This window comes from Polyodon spathula, chromosome 42 (genome assembly GCF_017654505.1).
Source record: "Polyodon spathula isolate WHYD16114869_AA chromosome 42, ASM1765450v1, whole genome shotgun sequence".
Lineage (NCBI taxonomy): Eukaryota > Metazoa > Chordata > Actinopteri > Acipenseriformes > Polyodontidae > Polyodon > Polyodon spathula.
The window spans coordinates 2,549,937-2,568,917 of record NC_054575.1 but is presented as its reverse complement, the minus strand read 5'-3'; the positions used below and the strand labels follow the sequence as shown (position 1 = coordinate 2,568,917).

The following is an 18,981-nucleotide window of genomic DNA, read 5'->3' as shown; positions in this document are numbered from 1 at the left end:
TGTGCAGCGGGAGTCTGATTATTAAACTCCTAGTGAAAGCAGGACTGGATCACACTGCTGTGCAACAGGAGTCTGATTACGTAGCAGCCCTGAACCCAAGACTGAACACTATAGCGATGTTTCATAATTTCATAGCTGGTATTACTTTATTAAAATATTATTAATTATATGAAAATATCTGTACAAATATATAACTCTTTGAGCATTAGATGTATGCCTCTTGTTTTAGATTATTGTATGCCCGTTCTTTCGGTAAAATATCTTCTTTGTACGATTATCAATCAATCAGTCAATCAATCTTTATTTTATATAGCGCCTTTCATAGTGGAGCACCATCACAAAGCGCTTTGCAAGATGCAGTAAACACAAGAAAATCCATAATGCTTCAAATACACCAGACAATGGACTGGACAGAGCTGCAGACTGTCAACCTCCCGGGATGCGACCTCCGCATTTTTTTTATCTGAAGTTATTTTATTTAATTGAGGTGTGCTTTTCAAATCATTGCTAATTGAGATAATTTACTTTTGCAACTTGGGTTTAAAAAAAAAAAAAAAAAAATCAATCGTGCTTTTTTATAAAATGTTTTCATAAGTCAACTTCTCAACGTGGAACAGCGCAGGAGTTTATAGTATTTTTGATGCCATGGCAACGCCCAATTCTGTCTCTTTAAAATCAAATGTCTTTGTGATGTCGGTAATGATAGCCAATGACGTCACGGCGTTCCTTTCTAGTTATACCGTCATGCGTGACGGCATCGAGTCCGGTTATTGATGCATCTTCTTGCATTGCATTGCTGAGATGCATTCGTCTTGAACATTGTTTCATTACTGTGGTAATTAATAATAAAGCAATAAACGAAGTACACAAGACGTTTGAATGATTGCAACATTTTAGCCCAATATAGCGCTTTTTTTTTTTTTTTTTTTTTTTTTTAAATAATTAAAAAATACACAGCGTTTGAAAAAAAAAAAAAAAAAACACAGTTAATATCAATTGTAAAATAACGAGGCTATAGGCGTTCCTTTGTAAGAAATTGGTAAGGTGAGTGTTGTTTTGAAATGGCTCGGTCAGACGCGTCTATTGTCAAGCGCAGACTGAAGCCCTCATTAGCATATTCATAATTAGCATATTGCATTGCATCTGTGACGCGGCGCCGCCGGGGCTGTCAAGGGTACGGCCCGGGTATTTCACAAGTCCGGCCTGAATGTAAAACTATTTTGTGAAGTCTGTATTATCATTTAAAACGAGTTGTTAAAAGCAGGCACCGTCCCACCAGCGGGGGGTAGAGCACAACACCTATTATATCCTAGCTGTAAACCGACTCACCTGGACTCTACCTACCTGTAGGACTGTGCGTAAACACAATACAATACAGTTTCCAAACTTCGTTGCGACGTGAAAGTATTACCTGTTATTTAAAACACTCTAATGTCAAGTCTGATTGTAACATAGCGAATTACACAAACCCGCTTGCCTTCTGATTAACCTTTCTATTATGTATATGTTTATATTGACCAGCTGCAATTTCAAACTCATTTAAAACCGCCTTAAATTAATTAACTGTTTTTATTTGCAAAGGTTTGACTCTGTTCTGCTCTTTCAGTCCAGGAGCTGTGATCAAACCTCTTTCATTGCCAACCTGGGAGCTCCTCATATTGGAGCGTCTTTACCAGTGAGATGCTGTTGAAAAACTGACTCAGAAAATGAGGCTCTGCCTTGTAGAGATATATTGTTTGTTTGTTTATAAAGATCTCCAGACAGGGTCTGCCATTCCAGAGATAGTAATAATAATAATAATAATAATAAATAATAATAATAATAATAATAATAATAATACAAAATGAACAAAAAATGAATAGAATTGTTTAACTTCTTCTAATAAAAATAGGACGTGTGTCTAGATGTATTGCAACGGGACACGATTACACCAAAATGGAAACGCCAGGTCCCCAGTGTCACTGTCTTTATTTGTTAGTACCCACTTGTACACACACACACACACACACAACACACACACACACACACACACACACACACACACACACACACACACACACAACCCATCTCAAAAGGTTCTGTTTTCTGTGTATAAGTTCATGACCCCAACTTAGGAAAAGCCATAAAATATTATACAGAAAATGAAAAGAAAAAACAGCATTTAAGCCAATTGGAAACCAGAGTCAGATCAAAACAAAGACCGGGAATCCTAACAGGAGGGTTAAAATAAATTAGCAAAATAATGAATGAATGAATGAATGAATGAATGAATTTGTAAACTTTTTGTGTATATTAAAACATGTTGTTAAAAAAAGCACAATTGATTTTAAAAACGTTATACTCGTTTGTTTAACCCAAGTTGCAAAAGTAAATGAGCTTAATTAGATTAATTAATTAATAAAGAAGGTGACTCAAATTAACATGATAAGGTATTAATTAATAAATAAATAAACAAATAAATAAATACCTTATCATGTTAATTTTATTCGCCGTCTTTATTTATTTATGAATTAATACCTTATCATGTTAATTTTAGTCACCGTCTTTATTTATTTATTTTGAATTAATACCTTATCATGTTAATTTTAGTCACCGTCTTTATTTATTAATTAATTAAGACCTTATCATGTTAATTTCAGTCACCGTCTTTATTTATTTATTAATACCTTATCATGTTAATTTTAGTCACCATCTTTATTTATTTATTTATGAATTAATACCTTATCATGTTAATTTTAGTCACCGTCTTTATTTATTTATTAATACCTTATCATGTTAATTTTAGTCACCGTCTTTATTTATTTATTAATACCTTATCATGTTAATTTTAGTCACCGTCTTTATTTATTAATTAATTAAGACCTTATCATGTTAATTGCAGTCACCGTCTCCACCGCCGACCACAAGGTGTCGCTGCTCCGCTCTCCAGGCGCGGCTCGCCGAACTCCACCGGCGTGTGATTATTTGAAACTCGCTGGCTCTCTCCGGGTTGCCATGTGTGGGGCGCTCCTCTGAGAAGCGCAAGACAGGGAGACTTTTTATTAAAAAATAAAAAATACACCAAAAAAAAAAAAACAACACGTTTATAACATTGATCTCCTGCGAAGCGGACAGTGCCGCCGAATTAGGACGGACGCTGTAAAATCGTAGATCAGAAAACAAGAAACAAAACCCCCCCAAAAACACTAGGTTTTAAAATCTGTTTTTTTTTTTTTTTTTTTTTTTTTTTTTTTTGTGTGTGTTTTCGATTTTGAGCCCCTGATCTCTTTGAAAGATGACAGATCAACTTGAGCATATATTGTCTCAGCTGGTACAGCCCGACAATGTGATCATACAGCAGGTATGTTTTATAATACTGACTGTATTCAATAAACTAGGACTAGTGTTAGTAGTTTTTGAAATGATTATTATTATTATTGTTATTGAAGACCGTTATAACTTGATTATATTGCATGCAGTGCCTTTTAAATATTTCATTAAAAAATAAATAAATAAATAAATAAAATTAATATATTCCTGGTTGGGTATTATCAGGCTGACTTTTATATCTTATGGCGATTCCAAATGCTTGTTAATCTAGTTGCTGTCATGATTTGGGAACCGACTCGGTAGCTTTATCGCCTGTTTCATGTTGTACAGTTATAAATAAATACACGAATACAGTATAGTAGTTGTTATAATTTTCCCAAACCTGTGTTGTGTTTAAAATGTGTTGGGTTTAGGGTATCTTAGGGAGTCGGCATGGCCGTTTTGGGAGGGTGCCCGGTTACCGTTATTTATCTATTTATTTTTAAAATAAAACATATCATAACACACAAACGGAACATTGTCCAACTACAGCTCAATCAACGTCTCGTTTATGAATATTGCTGTTAATTGCTTGTTGTGTAACAGTAGCACACAGTTGTCTTGTTGAGTTTGTGGTTTGGTTTATAACACACACAAAAAAGCTTCATTTTTTGGTTTATAACACAAAAAAAGCTTCATTTTTGGTTTATAACACAAGAGCTTCATTTTTTTGGTTTATAACACAAAAAAAGCTTCATTTTCGGTTTATAACACAAAAAAAGCTTCATTTTCGGTTTATAACACAAAAAAGCTTCATTTTTACCCCCATTATTAATCCTGATAGTGTCACTTCTTCTACAGCCACCTGTTGGTAAAGTTACGGGATTTGATTTGAGGTTGAAGGTTTTGTTGGGTGTGGTGATATAATATAACGGTTATTTTTGCCGGTTATTTATTTTTTTTTACTTCAATATTGCCCTTTTTTTATATGATTGTCATTTTTTTTAAAGCATCTTATTGTGATCTTTTTGTTCTTTAGCTCAATAAGGGGTTTTTTTTTATGCGTTAGGACGAGCCCTACGTAAAAAGGCATTACCAGCTTTTTGAAATGCACTGTAACCCAACTTTTACAGACTTAAGATGAGGGAACAAGATATATATATATTTTTTTGTTGTTTTTTTAGGAACAGCGGTTTGAAACCTGGTTCCAGGAAACCGAGTTTGAGGCAGTTGCTCAAAACCTACGAAGTTTGATCGTGTTTCCCTCAGCTTTACAGTTTTAAAAGACCGCTGCTTATTATTTAATTATCACAACGGTTTGTTTTTTTTTCCCGCTCGATATCTCTTCTAACAGAAAAAAAAAAAAAAACGGTTATAGAATTTTGAAGTTTTCAAACACTAGCGTTCTAAAAAAAAAAGCCTTCCCGCGCGGAGAATCCGGCGTTCCGATTGGCTGTTGACGTTCGTTTTGGAGGTCGCGCGACTGCTTGGTCAAGTTGAAGAGCGGCTTCAGCGTCGTTAAATAAAATACAATTTTTTTAATTAAATTTTACGTTCATATTTTTTTTTTATATATCTATATATATATATAAAATATAATATATGTTAAACACACAAAAAAAAAGAGCATTTTCCTCGTAGGCAACAGCGCAGCTGAAGCAAGCCTTTACCTTTAAAGACCCGGCAGTAATACCGGCACTGTGTGGTGTAATGACTACTTCACAAGACGCCCAGGTAAGCTAATTAAATTAAATTATTATTATTTTATTATTATTATTATTATTGTTGTTATTATTATCCTCGTCAATGTTTGTGAAACAATATTTGTGAGGGTTGTCACCATTTGAAGTTAAGAAGACAAAGGAGTAAAGTGTTTCTGTGGTGTTTGTGATCAGAAAAATACCTTTTTTATTTTACACAATGCAGGGCTGGTAATCAGACTCCTATTGCACAGCAGTGTGATCCAGTCCAGGTTTCACTACCAGCTTGATCAGCCCCCAGTGTGTCTAGCTAACAAGCTCAGGTGTGTCTGATTATTTTAGTGAAAGCAGGACTGGATCACAGCAGGTCTGATTATTAGACTCCTAGTGAAAGCAGGACTGGATCACACTGCTGTGCAGCGGGAGTCTGATTATTAAACTCCTAGTGAAAGCAGGACTGGATCACACCGCTGTGCAGCGGGAGATTATTAAACTCCTAGTGAAAGCAGGTGGATCACACTGCTGTGCAGCGGGAGTCTGATTATTAAACTCCTAGTGAAAGCAGGACTGGATCACACTGCTGTGCAGCGGGAGTCTGATTATTAAACTCCTAGTGAAAGCAGGACTGGATCACACTGCTGTGCAGCGGGAGTCTGATTATTAAACTCCTAGTGAAAGCAGGACTGGTGCTGTGCAGCGGGAGTCTGATTATTAAACTCCTAGTGAAAGCGGGAGGACTGGATCACACTGCTGTGCAGCGGGAGTCTGATTATTAAACTCCTAGTGAAAGCAGGACTGGATCACACCGCTGTGCTAAACTCCTAGTGAAAGCAGGACTGGATCACACTGCTGTGCAGCGGGAGTCTGATTATTAAACTCCTAGTGAAAGCAGGACTGGATCACACTGCTGTGCAGCGGGAGTCTGATTATTAAACTCCTAGTGAAAGCAGGACTGGATCACACTGCTGTGCAGCTGACTGCTGTGCAGCGGGAGTCTGATTTCTTAAAGGCTGACAAGCTATCATTCAAAGGAATCCAATGCATACATGACTTAGGAAATAAATAACACACATTATGCTATAAAAAAAAAAATTCTGCGTATTATGCTACAGATTAAATGTGACAAATTGCCCAACATTTCGATATGTTGTACACATCTTTCACAAATGAGCTATATATATATGTATATATATATATATAATATATATGTTTGTGTGTGTATGTATATATGTGTCGGTTTTAAAGAGTATTTGTTTAATATGGAAAGCATATTCCTGTTTTTTGACTCTCAGATCCGTCAGTTTGCTGCAGTCATGATGAGAATGCGAGTTTCTAAGCGCTGGAGGAAGCTGGCGCCCGACATCAAGGAAAAGTAGGAGGCTACACTACTTTTGTTTATTATGAATGTTATGAATAATAGTATGTTTAAAAGTGGTTCATAGATGGCCTATTGTTCAAGAGACTAGAAAAAACAAGGCTTGGTGTTTGGAGATAAGAGCTTACACCAGGAGGTCCAGTCCCGGCTCGGCTCATGACTCCCTGTGTGTGTGTGAGACCCTGAGCAAGCCACTTCACCTTCTTGTGCTCCGTCCTTCGTCAAACAAACAAGGTGAAGATGAAGTGACTCAGCAGCAGCAGTTGTTGATGTATATTTAACCCCCCCCCCCCCCCCCCCCCAGGTCTCTGGCCGTCACTTTGCAACTGAGCGTCTGATAAATGACCAATTTAAAAATAAATAAATAAATAAATAAGTACTTTTCTTTCTCTCTCTTCTCTGTCTCTGTAGCCTCAAGGCCTTCGTCTTACAAGCTCTGCAACAGGAAACAGAGTGAGTATCTCATACCATCTGATGTACAAATTGTCATCAAAAGTCCACGTGCCCTGTATTTACAGCAGTGTTAATTCTCAATGTATTAAGAGTTATAAATATTCTTGCACTGCAGTGATGCCTCTTGAGTGTGTTGAACACTCATTCGTCTTATCAAGTGCTAGTTAAAAATCTGCTGAATTAACTGAGTTAAGGCACAGTACCAATATTTATGAATTAACTCCATTGACTGTCATAGGGTTGGTACCCTTTGCCTTAACTGCTTTAACTCTGGTTAATTCAGTAGATTTGTAACTACAAGAGGTATCACTGCCGTGTAAGTATAGTGTGTCAAACAGTATTTACAACATTTAATACGTTGGGAAATATCGTTGTTGTAAATAGAGGGTATGTAAACTTTTGACGACTATTTTAAAAAGGAAAAATTATGTATCATAAGGTGCAAAGTCAATAAGAAAGGTTATTTAGGAACGCAAAAATGTGAATAATTAAAAAAATTAATTGTCAGGATGTCCTTCTGAGACTGGATGGAAGCAGACATAGATATTACATGCAGTCAGGAACATAATTCTTACACGCTTCCCCACATACTGTTAGAACAAAACCTAAACCAAAAGGTTGGGCTCAACTGTCAGAAAAGAATCCTTAAAAGAAACTGAATCAGTTCACTGAGAAGTGTTTTGAATAAGCCTTGAGAGACTTCTAAGCAAAACATTAGGCATTGAATTTGCAATGTTTCTTTTAGTATTGTTAAGTGTGGCATTATTGAGTGTTCATTATTTATAAAGGATGCTTCAGCTCTTGATTGTGTTGATGTTTTTTTTTTTTTTTTTTGATTAAGGTGGTGCTTTTTAATTACCTGCCAGTAATGACCCCTCTTTCTTGAATGATCCCCCCCCCCCCCTCTGTCTCTGGTGTGTGTATCTGTGTCTCCTCTCTCTCTCCTCTCCCCCCTCTCGTGTGTATGTGTATCTCTCTCTCGCACGTTCGTGTGTATCTCTCTCTCTCTCGCTCTCTGTTTGTTTCCAGACACAAGGTGCGTCACTCTCTGTCCCAGCTGGCATCAGTGATGGTGAAGCACGAGACCCCAGACCACTGGCCAGCGCTGCTCAACTTCCTGAACCAGTCAACCAAGAGCGCCAACCCACAGGAGAGACAGGTAAATACAACAGGGTCACGCAACCAACTACACAGCAGGTACACAACACTGAGCAAGTGATGGATTCAAACACTGGGCCCTTCATGGCTCACTACAGTTTGTGTGTGTGTGTTTCAGTGCTGTCTCCGAACCCCTCTCTCTTTCTTTCTCTCTCTTCTCTACTGCCCTCTCCTCTTTATCACTTTCTTTGTTTCTCTGTTTGGGTTTTGAGTAAGGTGATGGATTTGAATATAGAGTCCTTCAAGCTTCACATCAGCATGATCCCTGTGTGTGTGTGTGTGAATGCGCTCTATTTCTCCCTGTCTGTCTCTTTGTTTCTCTCTCAGATCGGACTACTGGTTCTCAGAAAAGTGATGAATTCAAACCCGGAGCCATTCAAGCCACTCAGCTTAATTCCTGTGTGCGTGTGCGTGCGTGCGTGCGTGTGTGTGTGCGTGCCAGCGCACTCTTCTTTTCTCACTCTCACTGACTGTCTCAGATCAGGCTGTCTGTGCTCAGTAAAGTAAGGATTCAAACCCAGATTGTTTGTGTGTGGGTAGGTATTACTATCAATGTGCGGACAAAGTTGTCCCTTCAAAGACAGTAACTCCTGAAAAACACGACGTTGTTGGGACGTCCCCACTTTGTAAAACGCACACAAAAAAAGTGCCAAAGTATTTAGTTTGTTGTCGACTTTCACCCTGTGTGGAGTTTTGTCTGACTGGAGTTAGAAATAGTCAATAAAAATACAGTGAGAGTCAATGAAAAAGTCCCTTCAAATATAGGAATGCAGATGTGTATGTGTGTGCCAATGCTCTCTCTCTCTTTCTCTCTCAGATTGGGCTGCTGGTTCTCAGTAAAGTCATGGATTCGAACCCGGAGCCCTTCAAGCCTCATTACAAGGAGTTGCTGAAGCTGTTTGGCACCACCCTGGAGGATCATGGGAACACGAACGCCATGTTCTACTCCATCCAGACGCTGTCCGCCATGGCAGCCTTCCTGGGGGCTGAGGAGCTGGTGAGTAGAGAGACAAGGAGAAGGACCTACAGCTGTGGACAAACGTTCAGCTTCGCTTTCTAGAATCAGGACTGGGATATAATTAAAAACACAACTATATGAACATAATTTAGATCTCTTATTTAGCATTGTGTAATCAGATAAACTGGTAAACTATAGTAAATATATAACCATGGAATATCAGAAACATGTTTTTTCTATCTGTCTTGTCTGTCTACAGAACCTGACCAGATCACTGATCCCGAAGCTGATGGTTGCTATTAAACATCTGATACAGGCAAACCAGGTAACTTTATTATTATTATTATTCAGAGATGCTGTTTCCCCACTTTGCCTGTATAGAGTGAAGGGATGCGCTCTTTGATTGAGTCTCATAATTGTGATCACTCCCATCTCTTTCTCTCCCCCCCTTGAGGTCCAGGCCAGTGAGGCGATGGAAGTGTTCGATGAGCTGATGGAGAATGAGATGCCCATCATTGTGCCACATGTCTCGGAGGTCGTTCAGTTCTGTCTGGAGGTCAGTCATGCACACAGTTGCAGACACTCAGTCACAGATAGTTTTATTTATCTGTGTGTTTGTTACATTTTCAGATATTTATTTATTTCACCCTGGGTGTTTTGTATTCATGCATTCCTGAGTTTTCATATTCATTCAATCATTAATAAGGAAACGGTAAAAAAAAGCTAAATATATATATATATATAGATATATATATATATATATATATATATATATATATATATATATATATATGATTATATATTATATATGACCTTTACCAGAGGGTGAGGGTTTCTCCTGGTAAAGGCACGGCTGCGTGGTGTGCAGGGGGGAGTCACAGAGTCAGGGGAGCACAGGTTCCTGTCTGCAATATCTTCAGTGGGGATTAAACTGGGAGCTCTGGTGCTGAGGAGATAAAATACTTGGGAACAGTCACCTCACAACCTTACAGCAACCCCAATCTGTGTTCTAACTGTGTGTGTGTTTCAGATCGCTGCCAACACAACCCTTGAGGACAGCGTGCGTGTGAAAGCGCTCTCCTGCCTCAGCTTCCTCATCAGACTCAAGGGAAAGGTAAACCGCCTGCTGTTCTGTACTGGAACTTTAACTTATTCAGCGCTTGTCAAGTGCGTCGGTTCCAATTTATTTTCACACGCGCTGTTTAAAATTAATATTTAAAAGGCATTTAATCACAAAAGGGCACTCAGTACTGCATCTCCAGCCAAGCCCCACCCCATGTTCGCTGTATTTTTTAAATACCTCTTTATAGATGTGCATATTGATAAATCCTCTCCTGATCACTCACTTGATTAGTCACAGTGCACAGGTGTGTCTATTAAACTCATAGTAAAACCAGGAATGGATCAAACTGCTGTGCAACGGGAGCCTTATTTTCATGCCTAGAGACCTTGTGGTTTGATTGTCAACCCTTCTGTATAATATCATTGTAGATGTAACTTGCTGTGATCCTACCTTGCTGCATCCTAGTTCATATTGTATTCTAGAAGTATTGTTATTCAGCCCTTACTGTAAACTACACTGTTTAAATATGAAGCTTGCATTGTAACCCTGGACTGCCCTATAACACCTGTGTGAGTCGCCAAATAAATATATAATAGAAAATAGATAGATGATGGGAATAATAATAGTAATAGTAGTAATGACAGTATTTTGAATCTCCATCCCTATGTATATTGACCCTGCTTTCTCACTCTCTTCTCCTCCCCTTGTCCCAGGCCATCCTGAAGCAGAAGCTGCTGCCCCCCATCCTACAGGTGCTGTTCCCAGTGATGAGTGCATCGCCCCCCCATGGAGAGGAGGACCCTGAGGACCTGGACCCTGAGCCAGACGAGATAGAGGATGAGCTGGAGGCACACACCCCCAAACACTATGCAGCGCAGGTGAGACGCACACACACCCAAACACTATGCAGCGCAGGTGAGACACACACACACACACACACACACCCCCAAACACTGTGCAGCGCAGGTGAGACACACACACACACACACACACACACACCCCCAAACACTGCAGCGCAGGTGAGACACACACACACACACACACACACACACACACCCCCAAACACTGTGCAGCGCAGGTGAGACACACACACACACCCAAACACTATGCAGCGCAGGTGAGACACACACACACACACACACACCCAAACACTATGCAGCGCAGGTGAGACACACACACACACACACACACACACCCAAACACTATGCAGCACAGGTGAGACACACACACACACACACCCTAGACACACACACACACACCCAAACACTATGCAGCACAGGTGAGACACACACACACACCCAAACACTATCAGCACAGGTGAGACACACACACAACACCCCCAAACACTATACAGCACAGGTGAGACACACACACACACACCCAAACACTATACAGCACAGGTGACACACACACACACACACACACACCCAAACACTGTGCAGCGCAGGTGAGACACACACACACACACCCCCAAACACTATGCAGCGCAGGTGAGACACACACACACACACACACACACACACACACACTGTTTTGTGTGTGTGGGGTTTTGAACGTCGCGTCCACTCACACACACACACGCACACACACACACACACACACCCCCAAACACTATGCAGCGCAGGTGAGACACACACACACACACACACCCAAACACTATGCAGCGCAGGTGAGACGCACACACCCCCAAACACTATACAGCACAGGTGAGACACACACGCACCCAAACACTATGCAGCGCAGGTGAGACACACACACACACACACCCAAACACTATGCAGCACAGGTGAGACACACAAACAAACCCCCAAACACCAATACAAATAACACAATTATTAATTCTGTTACAGGCTGACAGTAAAATCTTACTTAAAGCTACTCTGAGCCTAACAATAAAACGGGACCAATGAGGTGAGATGGATGTTATGATGCCTGCCAATCGTGTGTGTCTCTGTGTCTCTTGACAGGTCATTGACATGCTGGCCCTTCATCTGCCTGCTGAGAAGCTGTTTCATCAACTGGTGAGTGTGTGTGTGTTGTTTGTATGCATGTGTGTGTCTTTTCTGTCTGTGTCTTTCTGTGTGTTTCTTTCTGAATTTGAAACTAAACAAACAATAGAAACATAACACAAAACAAATACCGTGCTGGTACAGCGATCAGGCAGGCAGCTGTTCCTTTCTGTAGTTCATGCATGTATCTCTCAAAACACCTCTCTCCCGTTCCTATTCCCTGAACACACTCTCCACCCTGAACAACAAAAGCTGCTTTTCTTTTTATTCCTGCTACCCTCTCCGAATTAACCCTAAATTATTCAAATTGGAGATGGTCACATTCTACACGAGTTTACAGCGATGATGCTTTTAACCCCATCCACGGTGCCTAACAATAACAAAGAAAAACATTTTTACAAACTCAACAGTAACGTTTTCAAACAACAATGCAACACAAGTGCAAAATAACACACACAGGGGCGGGGTGTACCCCATCACATCACATTAACACTTTCTCTCCCTCTCTCCCCCAACTCTCAGACCCCAATGACGGAAGCTGCTCTGTGCAGTGAGAACCCGTACCATCGCAAAGCCGGGCTCATGTGCCTCGCCGTGCTGGCTGAGGGCTGTGCCGACCACATCCGACAGAAGTGAGTTTGATAAACACTATCCGAGAGCTTCCACTGGAAAAACAAATCAAGTACTGCGGACGCAAACGTAAAGCCTGCATCGCATTTAGCAAAAGACAGCTTCCGCAAAATGTGCTGAAATGGAAGCCTCTATGTACTAAGCCATGCCAGGCGGGCTCCTCTCTCCTTGCTCCTCTGTGCCGCTCGCTGGGGGACGAGAGCCAGTGAATGTGTCGTGTTTGGTTTAGTTTAGTTCTGTTGACTCACTCCCCTCGCTCCTCTGTGTTTCAGACACTTGCCTGCAATGCTTCAGGTGATGTGCCGCTCGCTGGGGGATGAGAGCCAGGTGGTGAGGAATGCTGCTCTCTTTGCACTTGGGCAGTTCTCTGAACACCTACAGGTACTGAAACACACAGACGCAGAGACAGACACACGCACAGACACACACTCACAGGCACAGAGACACATACATGCACCCACACACACTGACAGACACAGGCACACAAAGATACATACATACACACACACTGACAGCCACACATACATGCACAGACAAACATACACGCACACACACTGACAGGCGCACAGATACATACTTACACGCAGATACACACATATATGTACACGTTGACTGACTGACCCATCATAGACCTCGCATTCCGTTCCTGTATTATGTAGCCATTGTTTTTGTTATGGCCGCCCTTTGTTGGTTTAAAAGCTTAGGCACACAAAAGTACTTTTTATTACTTCTGTTTGTCAATTTTGCACCTGAGCACTTTTCATTCTGACATCATTCACCCTGCCGGCGTTTCCTGGCTGTGGGTGGCTGTCAAAATCCTAAAAGGTATTGAAAGTGTTGACCCAAGGGACTGAAAAAAAAGAAAAAAGGACCAAGGGTCACAAATGGAGATTAGACAAAGGAGCATTCAGAACAGAAAATAGGAGAATCGTGAGGGTCTGGAACCAACTCCCCAGTAATGTTGTTGAAGCTGACACCCTGGGATCCTTCAAGAAGCTGCTGGATGAGATTCTGGGATCAATAAGCTGCTAACAACCAAACAAGCAAAATGGGGGCCGAATGGCCTCCTGTCATTTGTAAACTGTCTTATGTACACAGAGCATTTAGAGAGCCTTGTTATTTTGAGTACAGTTCCCCTTTACATCAATTGCATTTTTAAAAAATTCACCAACTGTAAAATACCAAGAAAAAACATTAAACCCGTCCAATTGAACAAATAATTAAGAGCAATGAAGTTAATCGAGCTCAGGTTGGAATGAAAAAAGCAGAAGTCACCCCCCCACCCCCCCCAGAAAGTGAGTGATGTTGATATGTGTGTTTTTGTGTGTGTCTTGTCTGTCTCCAGCCTGATATCAGTAAGTACTCAGATGAGCTGATGCCTCTGCTCCTAAACTACCTCTCCGGGATTGACAGCAGGAGGGGCGGTCACGTGACCAAGGCTTACTACGCGCTGGAGAACTTTGTGGAAAATCTGGGTAAGAGTCCTCATTCTGACCTGTCTGCCCGCTGTCGCTGCTTATTACCATTACCGACATCGTTAACAGTCTTCTGAGCTCGATCTTTCTCTCTCGCTCGCTCTGTCTTTATATGGACAGATTCTTTCTGTTTCTCCTTTCTTTTTCTGATTCTGTCTCTGTCTCCCCCACTAGCAATTTCTGCCCTGGTGGTGTAATCTGTCTGTCACCCTTATGTTTTTACCTACATCTGCATGAGAATCACTTATTGTCCATAGGGATGGCAATCAGACTCCCGCTGTGCAGCAGTTTGATCCATTTCTGGTTTCACTAGGAGCTTAATAAGAAGATACACCTGAGCTTTTTAGCTAGACATACTGTGGGCTGATCAAGCTGGTGGTAAAACCTGGAATGGGTGACACTCGTATTCCCATCCCTGATCAGTACTCTGGGTTGGAGGGTAAATATACAGAAGCATAATGTAAATATGGCAGAGATTATTTTTATTCAAGTCAGCTCACAGGGTAGACAGCATTAACAGTGAGGTTTGTGTTGAAGCTATTGCAGTTGTCATCATCAATATGATTATTATGAATTGCCTGTATAGCGTTCAGGAGAGCTGTTTTCTCAACACATTTCTCTTTGTCTCCAGGTGATAAGATCGAGCCCTATCTGCCCACTCTGATGGAGCGAATGCTAACATCTCTCACCTGCTCACAGAGCATTCGAATCAAGGAGCTGTCCGTCAGCGCCATCGGAGCGATAGGTGAGTGACGGCTTCAGTCTGAGGTTAACGCATGGTTATAACGGGGTGACGGTCAGAGCTTACCACCGACCACAATTGCACTATTGTCTCGGGACACAGGTCTTTAGAAAGTAGGTAGTGTTCACAGGCATAAATGTTAATTTTTGCACTAGATACTTCACAAAAATTATAAGTGACTAACACAGGCTGTACAGGACTGACATTTACAAGACAAGCTTACGCATGAACCTAATGCCTCTCGTAAGGAAAGACACGGCAGTAATTAATCCTGAGCCCTGCCTTCTCCTAAAAGGATTAATAATTCAACAAACGTTTGCACCTGGAATGATTTTATACAGAAATAAACTATTTAAAATTCATTCCATTTGCAATAAACCTTCCTGTATTTTGCATGACACGTCTCTTCTCATGTCTACGTATTTGTTTAACCTGCATGGATACCGACTTTTATTTACAAACATGATCGTTAAACTGTTGCATTGTTTACTCGTTGTTATTATCGTTGTCAATATTATTCTCTAGTCCTTAACTTGCCAGTAAAGACTGAAAATTAGCATTACCCTTCTCTTTGAATATATGGCGATAACAAAACCATTGCATTGCATGTATAACTACAGCAACTCCATTAAGGGAAGCGCTCTAATCTAAATACAGCAATACACCATCCTATATCAAATACAGTTGTTCAACAACATGCATGATTAGGGGCTCTCGAGAGGCGCATCCAGTAATTCCAAGTGCAGGATGCGCCCTATAGCCTGGTCACCGGTTCGAGTCCAGGCTATTTCACTGCCGACCGTGGACTTGACCACGCCGCCAGGATGTAGGGCTTATGTCAGCTAAGGTGTCCTCGGCTCACCTCGCACCAGCGACCCCTGTTGACTGGCCACCTGCGGGCTTACCTCTAAGTTGCCCAGAGCTGCGTTGTCCTCGGACGCTGTAGCTCTGAAGGGAGTGTCTTTTTGTTCATACTTGGTTTTTCAAAGCTAGAGCTGCAACAATGAATCAATTGTAATCCGCTTTTTATTGGTCTTAAGCTTGGGTCCACACCTGAGTGATCAGTTGTGCAAGTTAGTTGCGTGCAACCGAGTCGCGTTTGTAGACGACCCTGCATCCAGCTGCTTGAAGTAGAACCGGGCTCTACTTTCCAAGCAACCTCCTGAGCAACTTCTGTAGACCTAGGCGATCACGTGGCAATTCACCAACTCTGATTTGATTCTTATAATGCTGATTGCAAGGCTTGCGTATCCTGTCATAAAGAATGTGTCATTTTAAAAAATAACAGACCACTCCTAACGACCTGACTTAAAAGTGTGTCACTTCAAAAATAAATAAATCCAATTCTAAACTTGTAGACACAGGACAAAAAAACCTGTCTCAATCAGTTAAAACCAAAAAGAAAAGAAACAACTACTTCACCTTGTAGATGGAATAAAAAATGTAATAAAAACTGTGTCACCTCAGTTATCATAAAAAATAAAACTTGTCAATGCGGGAACCTTGTTGCACAAGTAATTGCTCAGATCTGGACACAGCAATTGGATTGCGCCAGTGATTGCTCTGATCCGTTCCTGATGAGCGATTGAACACACACGGCATGGAGCTGCGCCATTTCTTTACAATGTAAGAGACACCAACTGCAGCAAAGATGGGGGAATATTTCTGCTTAAGATCCCTCTGTCCGGTGCAAGAAGACTACATTTAAGGTGTCTCTTGTTGTTATATTTTAATGTTTTTGTTTTGTATTTAATCATTCAAAGTGTTTAAAGTTATATTTCAGTGTTTCCAAAGCGATTGGCTGCCCACGGGCACTAACCCCGCCTTCTGTTTCCCTCTCAGCAAATGCCGCGAAAGGAGCCCTGCTGCCGTACTTCCAGCCAGTGATTGACAACCTCAAGGGCTATCTGGTCAACACCCGAGAGGAAGTGAGGTCACTGCAGATACAATCCCTAGGTAAGGGACATACGCATCACTTCCTGTTGCTGTCTGTCTGGGGGTTTATGTCGGTCCGTTTTTGTTCTGTCTGTTTATTTTGGCTCAAAGTGCCATTTGCAGTTTTTGTTCAATGGTTTAATTTGCTGTGTATTAGTAAAATGCGCAAAGCAAGAGCTTTCACATGTCACTCGCAGTGCTGTGTGTGTTACTTGCAAATTTGACGTCAGCCCTTCAGCCAGCCTATTCACATGTTCGTATAGTGTTTTTTTTTTCGTAAATTGTCTCAATCGTAAAATTCTAGGTGATGCTAAACTTTTGGCCACAGCTGTAGAGAGCGTGGCGTGTTGAATCTCTAACCCTTCTCTCCCCTCCTCTCCCTCTGTCTCAGAGACTCTGGGTGTGCTGGCCCGCACTATTGGAAAAGATGTTTTTTCCCCGCTGGCTGATGAGTGTGTTCAACTGGGACTGAACCTGAGTAACACCGTGGACGATCCAGACCTGAGGCGCTGCACGTAAGTGTGTGTGTCTGTTTGTCAGTCTTAGACTGACGCAGAGAATACAGACTATGTACTGTCAGTCTGTGTCTATATGAACTCTCTCTCACTCTCTGTCTCTCAGGTACGGCCTCTTTGCCTCTCTCTCCACGGTCTCTCCTGCCTCCCTCGCTCCACACCTCCCCACCATCACCACCCTCATGCTGATGTCACTCAAGTCCACCGAAGGGGTCACGGTGAGTTCAGTAGGGTCAGAGTCAGCCTCGACTAGCGAGTGCCTTCATCAGTGTAATGTGTGTGAGATATTGGAAGAGTCTGTTTCTTCTCCTGTGGGTTTGTTCAGTGGATCTGTGATGATATAGGTAGTTCATCCAGAACATCAAACCCAACTTGAGAAGCAATACTAAAAATAACTAAGAACATCAAACCACATTCTGACAGATCATACATCTGTACAAAACATACAAAAACATTTCAATAAAACAGACACACACACACATTTGTGCCTGCATGTCTGATGTAAGGCAGTTTGTGTAATGGCCCTAGTGGAGTTTTTAAACACTCCCCCCCCCCCCATCTCTGTCTCAGGCTCACCTGAGTGAGGAGAGCCAGCCCTTCCTCTTGCTGGATGATGACGATGTAGATGATGATAATGAGGACAGTGTGATCGAGGATGTTCATGGGGACCCCGAAGAGGAGGAGGAGGAGAGAGATGTGGCCGGGTAGGCAGCCAGCTTCCCTCAGAAGGACTTCAACACTTTACACAACAGCTGCTGCTTCATGCATGTGTCACCTCCAGTTTCATACGTTTTGATTGATTTTATACACGTGTTTTAGAAACAGTGTGTGTGTGTAATGTTGTGGCAGATGCAGACAACACACACAGCAAATGTAAAGTTTTCTTTCCCTCTACACTTCTCTCCATGTCTCTTTCTCCTTCTGTTTCTCCCTCATCCTCTCTTTCTCCCTCATCCTCTCTCTCCATCTTTCTGTCCCTCACCCTCCCTGTCTCTTTCACCCTCTCTCTCTTTCAAATTCAAAGATGCTTTATTGGCATGACAACTTCAGAAGTATTGCCAAAGCAATTACAAAATAAATAATACAAAAATAAATCTATATAAAAAGATACCAAAATATTTCAATAAGACACATATAAAGATCTCTCTCTCTCTCTGTCAGGTTCAGTGTGGAGAATGCCTATATCGATGAAAAGGAGGATGCCTGCGATGCTTTGGGAGAAATCTCCTTTCACTCTGGGTAAGGAGGCAGGTCACACAATCTCAGAGACAAACCGTATCATCTAGGGCATAAAACAGAATGTTTCCAAATGTTCCCATACTGCAAAAATACTTACAACAATAATTTCTATATGGCGATATTCTCAATATGCACAACGGAGCCGGGAAAAGCTGTGTGATTAGTTACCAATTAATTAATTAATTGGTAGATGCCTTTATCTAAGGTGATTTAAAGGTGTTACAGGACAGTGCAAGATTAATATTTAAATACAGTACAGGGTTGGTTACAATGCACAGATTAATATTTAAACACAGCTCTGCAGTGTTATTCAATTGGCCCGTGAGAGCCTTCTGTTCATTATAAAAGCTATAAAGAGGTGTGTGAAAAATATAGCCAACAAGGGGTGGGGCTTGGCTGGAGATAAAGTACTGAGTGTCCTTTTGCGATTCAATGCCTTTT

At 41.3% G+C, this 18,981-nt stretch overlaps 1 protein-coding gene across 1 annotated transcript in view; it reads left to right on the top strand.

Moving 5' to 3' along the window:
- Positions 1 to 2,980: 2,980 nt before the first annotated feature.
- The window catches only part of ipo4 (importin 4), a 37,617-nt gene continuing 21,616 nt past the window's right edge, over positions 2,981 to 18,981 (top strand). The window contains exons 1-20 of the mRNA XM_041236799.1: positions 2,981 to 3,340; positions 4,930 to 5,022; positions 6,281 to 6,360; positions 6,775 to 6,816; positions 7,846 to 7,975; positions 8,792 to 8,971; positions 9,192 to 9,257; positions 9,387 to 9,488; positions 9,963 to 10,046; positions 10,709 to 10,873; positions 11,963 to 12,016; positions 12,527 to 12,636; positions 12,907 to 13,015; positions 13,980 to 14,109; positions 14,741 to 14,854; positions 16,694 to 16,807; positions 17,178 to 17,301; positions 17,408 to 17,519; positions 17,872 to 18,005; positions 18,463 to 18,540. Of these exons, the coding sequence (XP_041092733.1) occupies positions 3,275 to 3,340; positions 4,930 to 5,022; positions 6,281 to 6,360; positions 6,775 to 6,816; positions 7,846 to 7,975; positions 8,792 to 8,971; positions 9,192 to 9,257; positions 9,387 to 9,488; positions 9,963 to 10,046; positions 10,709 to 10,873; positions 11,963 to 12,016; positions 12,527 to 12,636; positions 12,907 to 13,015; positions 13,980 to 14,109; positions 14,741 to 14,854; positions 16,694 to 16,807; positions 17,178 to 17,301; positions 17,408 to 17,519; positions 17,872 to 18,005; positions 18,463 to 18,540 (2,087 nt within the window). The 5' untranslated portion in view covers positions 2,981 to 3,274. The remainder of the gene's footprint in view (positions 3,341 to 4,929; positions 5,023 to 6,280; positions 6,361 to 6,774; positions 6,817 to 7,845; positions 7,976 to 8,791; positions 8,972 to 9,191; positions 9,258 to 9,386; positions 9,489 to 9,962; positions 10,047 to 10,708; positions 10,874 to 11,962; positions 12,017 to 12,526; positions 12,637 to 12,906; positions 13,016 to 13,979; positions 14,110 to 14,740; positions 14,855 to 16,693; positions 16,808 to 17,177; positions 17,302 to 17,407; positions 17,520 to 17,871; positions 18,006 to 18,462; positions 18,541 to 18,981) is intronic.